General features: G+C 41.4%; 2 protein-coding genes across 6 annotated transcripts in view; one reads left to right on the forward strand and one right to left on the reverse strand.

The window, feature by feature from the left end:
• Positions 1–996, forward strand: part of fer1l6 (fer-1 like family member 6) — a 59714-nt gene extending 58718 nt beyond the window's left edge. For 2 of the 3 annotated variants that reach the window (XM_086265566.1, XM_086265567.1), the window contains one exon: positions 530–996. In XM_086265566.1, the coding sequence (XP_086121692.1) occupies positions 530–710 (181 nt within the window). In that variant the 3' untranslated portion in view covers positions 711–996. The remainder of the gene's footprint in view (positions 1–529) is intronic. The other variant, XR_015125283.1, reaches the window with a different exon arrangement.
• Positions 857–11259, reverse strand: LOC147310847 (uncharacterized). 3 transcript variants are annotated; one of them, XM_086265572.1, is made up of 10 exons: positions 10972–11259; positions 9845–10334; positions 9626–9775; positions 8893–8942; positions 7574–7705; positions 5699–5783; positions 5221–5408; positions 5017–5103; positions 2987–3062; positions 857–2522 (listed from the first exon to the last, which is right to left on the reverse strand). In XM_086265572.1, the coding sequence occupies exons 2-10, from the start codon at positions 10281–10283 to the stop codon at positions 2332–2334; spliced, it is 1398 nt and encodes a 465-aa protein (XP_086121698.1). In that variant the 5' UTR covers positions 10284–10334; positions 10972–11259; the 3' UTR covers positions 857–2331. The 3 variants fall into 3 exon arrangements, with proteins under 3 accessions (XP_086121698.1, XP_086121697.1, XP_086121696.1); XM_086265571.1 differs by having other exon boundaries at positions 860–2522; positions 8893–9032; positions 10972–11258; XM_086265570.1 differs by having other exon boundaries at positions 862–2522; positions 8893–9122; positions 10972–11257.
• Positions 11260–11632: the final 373 nt, after the last annotated feature.

An 11632-nucleotide genomic window follows, 5' to 3' on the forward strand; every position in this document is an offset into this window, starting at 1 on the left:
TATACTTTTTGATGCTCGAGTCATTTATCTTTTTAGTAATTTTTGCTCGGGTTTGTTTGGTTTTTTTATTGTCTGGGAGCAGACACGATGTCTGTGAGGCTGTTATGGCGGGAGAGAAGCTGCAGAGAGGTTTCTGGTCCAAATGAAGTCATGTGTTCAGGGGTTCACAGTTTGGTTTCTATAAATGAGAGCTGCTCCATTCAAAGTTTTAGTCTTATTACTCATATGCTTTAATTTTCAGACACAGGAGATTCACTGGTTTAATGTGCCAGAATAAAATCCCTCTCCCACTTGAGCTGTTCCATTTAACCTTAGTATTTAATATGAAAATGCCGTCAGTTTATAATGCACATCATCTGGATGCACCAGGACGCCGTTATGATTTCTGGAATCACGTTTTTAATGTCGTAACATTAGACACTTTCTCAGGTGACCCATTCAGGGTTGCTAAAGCATCGTAATCATCTCAGCCTGTAAGAATCTGTAATGAACTAAACCACTTCATTTGCTTTTCTCCTCTTTCCCGCAGTCGTCCAGACACCTCCTTCTCGTGGTTCGTTAACCCTTTCAAATGTTTCTTTCACTTGGTGTGGCGAAGCTACAAGAAGTACATCATCATCGGCATCATTCTGCTGATCACAGCGCTGTTCCTTGCCCTGCTCTTCTACACACTACCCGGAGCCATCTCCAACAAGATTATCAGCGGCTAAACGGATAAACTATGTGTGTGTATGCTGCAGCTCTACAGCTTTTCCAAATGATCAAAGTCTCCATTTTTTGAATATTGAAGTTGTGTAGATGTTTGGTCTCACTTTTTAAAACAGTCATTTACATCAACGGGAATAAGAATGAAGGCTGGCCATTTGCTTTTAATTCGTTCTGTGTCTGAATAAATGTTTTCCAAATGTTACTAACCAGTGAAAGTTAACATATTAACAATTTAAGATGATGAAAATGGAAAACAAAATCTGTTTAACCAGAATAAATAAATGTGAGTCAATAACACGTCTGGATTTCATACCTTCATTTATCAGGCACACGTCATTCAGCAAAGACCGAGTACAAACACATTATTACTTACAGTAATTACTTCTGTAATTACTTTACATGTCTTTGAAGTCCTACCATTAACTAAAGCTTCAATACTGTTGACCATGATATATTATTACAGTGATAAGAGCATGCTTTGGGAATTAAAATACTGTGCTGCGGTGGTTTGAATCATATCTAACAGACTCCAGTTTGTCCATATAAATAGGGAATCCTATACAGACTCCACAGGGTTCTGTACAAGGACCAATTCTGTTTAAGTTATATATGCTTAACCTAGGCCGTATCATTAGAAGACATATTTTCACTATGCAAATGATACTCAGCTTTATCTGTCCATGAAGACAGATAACACACAACAATTAGTTAAACTACAGGAATGTCTTAAAGTAATTAAACACGTGGATAACCTCCAATTTCCTGTTTCTAAATTCAGTTAAAACAAGGTTATTGTCCTCTGTCCTAAATAGGATGTTTAAAAGAAGAATGGGATCAGGCTTCAGCTTTCAGGCGCCTCTTCTGTGGAACCAGCTTCCAGTTTGGATTCAGGAGATGGACACCCTCTCTACTATTAAGATTAGGCTTCAGACTTTCAGTTTAGATAAAGCACGTATTTTGGGTTGATCAGGTGACCCTGAGTCCTCTTAGTTATGCTGCAATAGGCCTAAATGTTTCTTCTTCACTCACTTTTTGGCATTGATACGCCACTTTGCATTTAATCATTACTTATTAATCTCTGGCTCTCTCAGCATGTCCTTTGTCCCGTCTTCCTCTTTTCTTCCCAAACTGGTCGCAGCAGATGGCTGCCCACCCTGAGCCTCATTTCCTCCTATTAGAGTGCTTGCTTAAAGGGATCATCCTACTGTTGAGGTTACAGTATTTGCCTTACACTATAAACACTGTTGTGATTTGGCAGTCTTGTATCAGTTGGCATGATCCAGTCTAGCTGCACGTTCAGTATTGATATGTTAAAGGATACAGTGAAGGTTTGTACATATAAACACAGAGATTTGATGAAAATAACAATAGTCCTTGTGAAGGGTATGGCAAATGTTTATTGTGTATTTAACTGTGTGATGGATGTTAGTTTAAGGATTTGGGGTTTTCTGATACTGACAGTACCGGATTACAACATTTAAGACAAAATGATCCATAGTGGCCGCTGCAAACGCTGCAAACGCTGCAAACGCTGCAAACGCTGCAAACGCTGACCCGAAACCTTGGTTTCCTTACGTGTCGAGTAAAGATAAACCTGAGTTCTGTGAATGGAGCAGTGTTAGCTCACTGTAAGATAGTGTCTGTCAGAGAGAGTCTCTGTGGAGAGATGTTGCCATGGGGGTAGGAAAGTGCCACAGCGTGCTCATGTGGAGCCATGTTGGGGCCTTTCAGAACCAGGGTGGAAGTGGATGTAGACATCCGTGGGATGTTATTCGATGCCGAGCTCTGTCTCTGCTGAGTGCTGGAGGTGGAAGCTGAAACACAACATAGAGCAGCTGGTTGAAGTGACAAACGAAAAGTGTAGCACCACCTGCTGAGCCTCACTGAGCAGACAGTGAGCTTTACTGGACTTATATACGGCTGGTTTAGAAAGTTTTCTCTGTGAACATGACTTCTTTTACAGTTTCCATCTGGCAAAGTAAAAGGAAGGGTTGACCATCCAGGCTCCAGTGTGCAGTACATCTGGAAAGTATTTGGAGATTCAACAGTTCCCATTTAGTCATACTGCCTTATTCCAAAATGGAGAAAAATTCTCACAAGTCTATAAACGATACCTCATAATTACTGTAATTCCTGCAAATTTATTTAAAATAAAAAGGAAAAATATAACATGAACATTAAATATTCACAGTTTGGAACTTGAGCTCCAAAGTGTGTTTTTGAGGAGCAGCAGGCAGTTTGAAAAGATGTGTGAAAAGTCATCTGAGCCACAACTTACCACAAGCTGATCTGGGCTGCTGCTGACTGCTGATGGCAAAGCCAGTCTGAGAAAGACCTTGAGTGTCTCCAAAGGCCTGACAGGGAACAAAGCAGCAAAGGCGTGGCTGATTGGTAAGCAGCTTAATTATTCAACTTTAAACAGACAGAGAGAATGGGTGTGAATTTCAATTTGCCAAAGAAGGTTTCTAACAGATCTACAACTACAGGTCAATAACCAGCGAGACTGAGAAGCTCTCTGAGGGTTACAGTTACAGAAGGACAAAGAATAACAATTAACTGCATGTCTTTGGACTGTGGAATCGAACTCAGGACCTTCTTGCTGTGAGGCTAATCGCTGCACCACTGAACTTCTAATGTGAATTACAAAGTGCCTGATTCTCCTTTTGCTTTCGACTGAGGAGAAACGTTGAAACTGGAGTTAACAGCAGAGGTGGAGGCCACTCCTGTTAGTCTCACGCTCCTATATTCAATTCTGAAAATATCATAGATATACATATAAATAATAAAATAAACTATATCTCTACACATACATCTCTCTCTAACCACATACATACATGATGTAGAGAGAGATGTATGTATACATCTACATCTATATCTATAGCAGACAAAGATTTTAGTATCAGAATAATGTGATGGAAACCGGGTGGAGACAAGAGTCTGTGAGGCAGGCAGAGACACTGTGTGGACACAATCAAGAACAAATATATGCAGATCACACAGATGATCAAATCAAACAGCTGGCTACGTTTTCTCGGCACACCTGTTAAGGCAGCCACAAACTGATAAAATGATGATAATCTCCAAAACATGAACGGACAGGTCGTCAGATATGGACTTGAGTTTGTGTTGCTGAATGTCTCTGTGCCATCTTTGTTGTCCGTTGAAAAACAATGCAATGGAAACAGAAAACACTCCCTTTGAATCCAGGAATCCAAAGCAGGTTGTGTTTCCCACGGTACAGCCCTCACATTCTCACTTACACTACTTTATGTTAGCAGCTCCAGTATGACAGATGAAAGATGGATTATGCAGAAAAAACAGAATTGGGCTGAAAGGTCTGTTGCTTTATTACGTCTTCAGGTTGTGTAACACATTCATAAAAGGCAAGTAATGAAACTAATTACTTTTGAAAATAAGTAATCAGTAAAGTACCGGGATTACTTTCTTGGAGAAGTAATCAGTAATTAGTAACTAATTACTTACTAACTTGAGCAACACTGGATATCACAGACACTAACACTCATCACTGTCAGTGATCACGCAGCGGTGTGTCGCTGACACAGACAACAGTCACACGACCAACTCGAGATTTAATACCTGCCAGGAATGTATGTTCGATGGCAGGGTCTCAAACTCCGGTCCTGAAACTTTTCCATGTGTCCTTGTTACAATTAGCATGTCATTAGCAAGACTCTATAGCACTTGGCTGCATGCTGAGGTGGCGACCCCTAACCCTACTCAAGTAAGTTTAAGTAAGTGTTTGGAAAAATGTCCTTCTAAAAGCACTTTTATTGTTCATTCACACATGAGCTGCTGTAACATGAATCAAATGGCTGAGCTGCCACCTCAGCGTGCAGTCAAGTTCTATAGAGTCTTGCTAATGACCTGCTAATTGTATTCAGGTGTAGAAAGTTGCACGACACCGGAGCTCGAGGACCGGGGTCCGAGACCTCTGCTCTACACTGAATAGTTGTGAACAGTCCACACCCACTGAGGTAAACAATACTCTGGCAGCTACCAGAGAAATGCCTCCCAAAGCATTCAAGGTAACTTTGGGTAAAAATGAAAAATATTGTGAAATTTCTTTTTGATTGTCATATACACGTTTTAAATTCTTGATATTACTGAAATACGTCAAAAATAGTTTGCAAAAATGTTTTTATTCACTGACCACCAAAATCTCCATGCAAATGTTTTTAATCAATTTCCACCTTAAGCCCTGAGAGATGGAGATCTCATTCATGAGAAAGAAACAGACCATTTCCAAAAGAAATGTCTGAGTGCAGAGACTGTGGTGGAATCACCGACCTGCATCTGGTTAAGGCAGGCCTGGAGTTTCCGTTTTGCCCTCCACCTGGCTACCCTCAGTCTGGTCTTCTCTCGACGCTCCCGCACCTTCAACACAAAATCACCTTTATTTTTCAGGTTCACTTGATGCCTTTATAAATGAGGCACTTTTTTAACGTAAATATGCAGAAACCTTCTGTCCTCAACAATTTGAGGTGGACTGACCAGATCTGCCAGCAGCGGTTGAGGTAACGATTTCTCCAGTTCTCTGCGCTTTGTCATGTTTCGGCGACGAAGCTCACTCCTCCGCATTTTGTATTCTTCATAAAGACTAAGGTCTTTAGCCCAGGGTCGCACGGCTTGGCGAGGTGGGACGCCAGGTGGCAAGATGGCAGCTGACTGAGGTGCTGAATCTGAGAGTGCACACACAGAAAGCGCCCACTCTAAGTTCCAGTTGTGAGGCTATATTAAGCCACGTCACAGCGATAAACCTCCTTCATCACTTTGTTCTCGAGCTATAGCAACCAAAAACTCGAGTGTCAACATCACCTGGAAACCCAGCAGGGTGACGATACCATCCCGAAAGCCTTTTACAGCTGAGGGATAAAAGGTTTTAGGACAAGTCCCAGAACTTTTTATCATATCTAGTAAAATTAGACTAGAAGCATACAGACATGATCGACAGTTATTCACATCAACTCACGGGTGCTTCGTCCAGCTGAGCTGAAGGCTGTAGTATTTCTTTGGCTTCCTGCAGCACTTGGGCACTCTGTCACTGACGGTTGAGGCTGAGCACAGAGATGAAAGCATTCATTGTATTCGATAGTCTGCAATAACAGGATTCCACGAGTTTTCCAAAACTGTCCTTCAGTCTGTTGTTGAGCTTACAACCATTTGTTCAGTCCAATGACATGCACGTGCAACTGGTAATGCTAAAATGGCCGTAGCTGTGGATATGTCATAAAGTAACAGTGGCACGTGCCTGAGTCAGTGTTTTGTAGTGTAAACTGCTTTAAATGGTCAGAAACACAAAAAGAAGTACAGTGGTGTGAAAAAGAGTTTTTTTGAATGTTTGTCACAGTAAAATGTTTCAGATCATCAAACAAATGTAAATATTAGACAAAAATATCAGAACTAAACACAAAATGCAGTTTCTAAATGAAGGGGGAAAAATCCAAACCTACACGATCCTGTGTGAAAAACTTACTGCCCCCTAAACATAATAATTAGTTGGACGACTCTTAGCAATCAAACATTTGCAATAACTGGCAAAGAGGTTTTTTACAGCGCTGTGGAGGAATCTTGTTTGTGATTCAGTCACGTAGCAGAGTGAACAGCCTCACATCCCAGCACCTCAGGCAGATTCAGGTCAGGACCAGGCTCCTCCAACGTCTTTATTTTGTTTTTCTTAAGGCAGCAAAACAGCCAGAGACCACCACACTACCACCACCACAGGTTGCTGTGATGTTTCTTTTCTGTGCTAGCCACGTGTAATGCGACTCAAACTGAACAAAAAGTTCAGCTTTTGTCTCGTCAGTCCGCAGAGTATTTTCCCAAAAGTCCGGGGCATCATCAAGATGTTTTCTGACAAATGTGAGATGAGCTTTTGTGTGTAGCAGAGGCTTTTTCCTTCAACTCTCCCATGTAGGCCATTTTTGCCCAGACTCCTTATTGTTGAATCATGAACTCTGACCTTAACTGAGACACGTAAAGCCTGCGGTTCGTTAATGTTTGGTAGGCCGGCCGCACTCCTGGGAAGCTTCACCACATTTGTGTTTAATGGCTCCCAGTGTGGTTCAACAATGCATTTGTAACCTTTTCAGATGTCAGTGACTTTGTTTCTCAGGTGTTTCTTAGATCTCGGCATGATGTGTGGCTTTTGAGATGAAACATGTAGAGTCAGGAAGGGGGCAAACAGTTTTTAACACCACTTCATATAAATGTCAGTGCACTCGCTCAATGTTTGGTCCTTTGACGTTTCCTTATCTTTTTTGTTTGACCATCTTTCAACGTCATGAATTCCAGCAAAGCTGTGAACGAGCGTTTACTAAGAATCCTTTAAAAGACCTGGAGCGCTCAGACAATCCAGCTTATAGAAGACTTCTTCACAGCGTGGTGTCAGATAACGGCTGGGATTAAACTACAATGGTGCAAAGACTGACATCCAAATGCTCATCGTCCAGGATGCAACTTATGGAGGAGAAAAAAAAAAAAGGAGGGGGAGATGATCTTTCCCCCAAGAAAATGTCCCATGCATTCTGTCTTTGTCTCTGCTTCATGCAAGCTCTTTAGATAAGGACATCCTAGCTAAAAATAAAGTTAGAACATCTTTAAGGTTGAATAAAGTGGCTGTCACTTTGAGATTAGCAGCTGTTTATCAATATATTCTCTTTGGTCTTTGACAATAGATGGAGAAAAGGAAGAACCACTTGTTAAACCTTTAAAACAAATAGAGACTTGACCACGATGGGACATGTACTCCCCGAGTGCCCTACAGCTCTTAGATTAAATAAAAGTTACAGTGAACACAAATGTAACTTATGTTCTTGAAAATTGTGCCCCACAACTGTAACCTCACCTCTGACTCTGGCTGATGACCCTGCTGTTCGTGGCAGTCAAGCAGCAGGGTGGCCATCACCTCTTGCTCTTCCTCTGGCTCCTCTTTTATATAGATCACCTCCTTCTCTTCTTCCTGTGCCTCATGCTTCACCTAGTTTGAAACAGGAGACAAACTGGAATTTACAAGTGCATTAGCTTGGAAATTGAAAATAAAAGAGCCTGTACTTTATTAAAATACCTACATAAGGCTTAATAAAACTGAACTGAAAAGAAAGTCTAAATATTTCTGTGTTAGAATGTAAAAATACAGTTTTAGGAACTGTATTCATTTCAGGTCATTTACACATGCATTCATTTCTGTAGCGCATTGTCTCATACGATATAAACCTTGCCAGCAGGATGAGATCGAGCCCTGAGGCAAATGTTTTGACTCTGTGCCATTACACTTTTCTGCTTCCATGCTTCCTGACAAGCTTCAGTGTAGGGCTGTGCGATATGACCAAACTCTCATATCCCGATATGAAACATCTATCGTCCCGATAACAATATAAATCACAAAAAATTTAACATTTTCTGTAAAGTCTGTGAATCTCGGGCAGGTGAAGTGTTTCCAGCTGGGTGTCGTGTAGCTGGAGTCGAGTGTTTTAACGATGCATTTTTAGACAGAAGTTGTAACGGTGCCGTTTCCTTTGTGAGTATTTCTTACACGGCGTGCTGCGGGGAGAAGCCTGTTCTAACGTTGGAGTCTAAGGTTTATTTTTTAGCACCTGGCGGCTCTTTTTTACTTCTCATCCGTAAATACTCTGCATACTTTTTCATGTGATTCCATTTATTTTGAAAAGTCTCAACAGGATCTAGAGCTTTATTGTGAAAGGTTTATGTGGAAAATAAACAAGCGGACATGCGATGGTTTTACTGTGGTTGTTGCTAACGACAACGCATAAAAACAGGCGCTTGTCCGTCCGTAGTGTGGTTATATTAAATATAAGAGAAAGAGAGAACTTTAAGAAATTAATAATAACTACAGTGACATCAGAACCATGAACAAATATTGCTGTAAACAGTTTATTTTGCGACACCACAAAACAAACGATAGCGTAAAATGAAACGATAGACATTTCTATATCGTCATCCGATATATATCGTTATATCGAACAGCCCTACTTCAGTGACTCCTGACAATATATCCCTGGTTTCCTTTTTACCTACCAGGATTTCCTTTAATACTCCAAAAACACGTTTTATCAGGGTTTTTTTTTAAAGAAATGTAAATTAAAAAACAAAACAAAACCTTGTGATATATCAAATCTGGAAAACTTGATTTGAATGAGCTGTTACCTCTGGAACAGAGAAGAGCAGCGTGGAGCTAGCTGCATAGGTGGCGCCATCTGGAGACAGAGAGGAATCCCCTGACTGCTGCCCATCATCTAAATTCGGAGCCGGGGCAGGAGACGAGGCTATGGCACTATCCATGCCTTCTGTATTAGAGTGCAGAATGGCCCATTCACACTCATCCACCTCTTCAACTTTCTTACACTGAACTGGGTCTGAGCTAGGACAGAACAACACTGTAGAAACAACATGTACTTAGTCTAACATATCAGTGTAAGGCAGTGGTTCTTAACCTGGGTTCGATCGAACCCTAGGGGTTCGGTGAGTCTGTCTCAGGGGTTCGGCAGAGCCTCAGCCGTGATATGCAAGGCTCATTTTGTGCACCAGTAAAAAATATATGTATGTCTTGAATTTGAAAAAAATCCTATTTTATTTTTCACTAAAGAGGGGTTCAGTGAATGCACATATGAAACTGGTGGGGTTCTGTACCCCCAACAAGGTTAAGAACCACTGGTGTAAGGCTACATTGTGTCACAACATGCCAACCTACATTAAGCTCATTGCCTAAGGGCTTGCTACTCTCCTAAGTAGCAACACCCACCTTGAGTAAACTGCTGCTGTGATGCAGTGCTATATAAATAAAAAATAAAGTAATAGTAAAACTACGGTAATGTTCATCTAAAGATTTAGTGATGTTCTCAGTGATGAGAGAGAAAACATGTACGCACGCACTGTGTACCTGTACTGCTGTCCAGAGATTCTCCAGCCACATTCAAAGTGAGTGAAGCAGGAAGCAGCAGGTCAGATGAGTCAGCGTGGGCCACGTTTGAAGGGCAGGACACTCTGACTTTTTGCCTGTTCATGCTGTTTGGTGAGGTGCATTCTGGGACTAGAAACATAAGAAAGAGTACAGTCAGCACAAGAGAAACCAGGACTCAAGCATTTCATTGGTACGTACTGTTGCTGTTCCTCATCAACGCTCCCTCAGCAGTCCTGGCCTGAACTGAGAACGATGACAGGGTCTTTGTTGGGGAAATGCCAGATCTGCTTCTCTGTGTTCGTGTTAGAGTTGGTGGCTGAATCCAGACTAGGGTAGAAGCAGAGGCTCTCTGCTGCAGCTCCTCCTCCACTCCTTGCCTGTAGTACTTTAGCTTCAGCTCCGTGTAACGCAGCTTGGCCCGAATGTTATCGTTCTCCTTCTCTTTTTGAGCCTTCTCACTCTGCAGCGTCATCATGTCCCTCTTCATCTGCACCACTTGAGCCTTTAACTCCTCAAATTTGACTCCGACCACTTTAAGCATCTCGGCCAGCACCGTCTCGACCGCTCCATTTACTGCTCGCTCGACTACGGTCCCCATCTGGCCTCGAATTAGTGATACAGCAATGCTGACATCCATTGAGAATGAGTTCGGACCGAGAAACTGCAGGAGATGGTTCGTGCGTTTTACCTGCATGCACAGAAGCAGTTTAAACACGTATATTACATTACGTTACAATAGTCACGTCCACATTTACGCAAACGTTTTCACAGATAATTTAGCTCAGGTTACAGTACACTTTGAAATAATACTGTTAACACTCAAAAAAGCCCCTTGAATGCAAGAATGCAAGAGTCAATAAGACCCTGAACTCAAAGCTGGGTAATCGGAATTACAGACACGAGAAGCATGGACAAAACAAACAAACAAACAAACAAACACTACTTCATCTGACCATACCACATAAATGCAAAAGGAGGTGCTGGATGTCTCAACCATGGACCAACTTGTTTAGTTTCAGAGACTTTATGCCGACATATACCAGTGACTGTAGCATTAAAGACTACAAGAGAACGACGTTGTACTTTACAGCAACTTTAATAAGGTGACTATGAATGGGTTCGAAAGAAAGACAGTGTACAAATGTTCAGTTAAGTTTTAGTTGCGTTGTATTGACATAGACGCCACACTGTGTATGGGAAACAACATCGAACTTGACAGATTCTGGTAACATTAACCGCCGCTATAAAGACTATTTCTCTGTATCCGAGGCTCCTTTCATTGATAAAAGCGCTGATTTCAGATGGGAGACAAACACACCACTTACCGTTTACTCTCGCTATTAGCCCGGTTAGATGACCGTTCAGTTATCTTAGCTGCTATCAGAACTTATACGAGTAGACAGCTAACTAGCTTAGGTTATCGTTAGATTTCTTAAATGGCTGTTAATGCTAACTTCCAGTTAAAGCTTAACAGACAAACAGTGTAACCGAAGAAGGTTAAACTTGTAAGACCTGGCATGCTCTGAACATTTTTTATGTGTAGCATAATTTTAGCAACAGAAGCGGATGCACTTTTGTTTCTGGCAAGTAGCATTATCGCCACCTAGTGCTATGGAGTGTGAATGCCAATAGTGGTATTTGGAGCATTCAAAAATTAAAACAGTCAAACGCAAACAATTGAGTCCAAGATGCTGCAATATAACTTCTTAACAGTGAAGGTATGGGTTTTATTACATACTTGATATCTATATATTATTTTCTAAAATCCAGTCTTTGTAAAAGGACCAATCAGCTGTTGGGTTTCCAGTTGTCCGTGTATATGTCCACAACGGAGCCTAATCAAAGCACATGAAACACTCTGACGACAGACTTTTCCAGCTTTCCTGCTGAGCTTTATCTGCAGTGGATTGCTCATTTTATTCCTATATCTGTTAATCTTTTTACAGGGAACATGGCGACCCAGTTCATTTACTGTATTATTGTGAG

This window comes from Aulonocara sp. 'chitande type north' Nkhata Bay, linkage group LG16 (assembly GCF_057382095.1).
Source record: "Aulonocara sp. 'chitande type north' Nkhata Bay isolate Kocher_YH1m ecotype deep benthic linkage group LG16, A_spYH_male_GT1.1, whole genome shotgun sequence".
Lineage (NCBI taxonomy): Eukaryota > Metazoa > Chordata > Actinopteri > Cichliformes > Cichlidae > Aulonocara > Aulonocara sp. 'chitande type north' Nkhata Bay.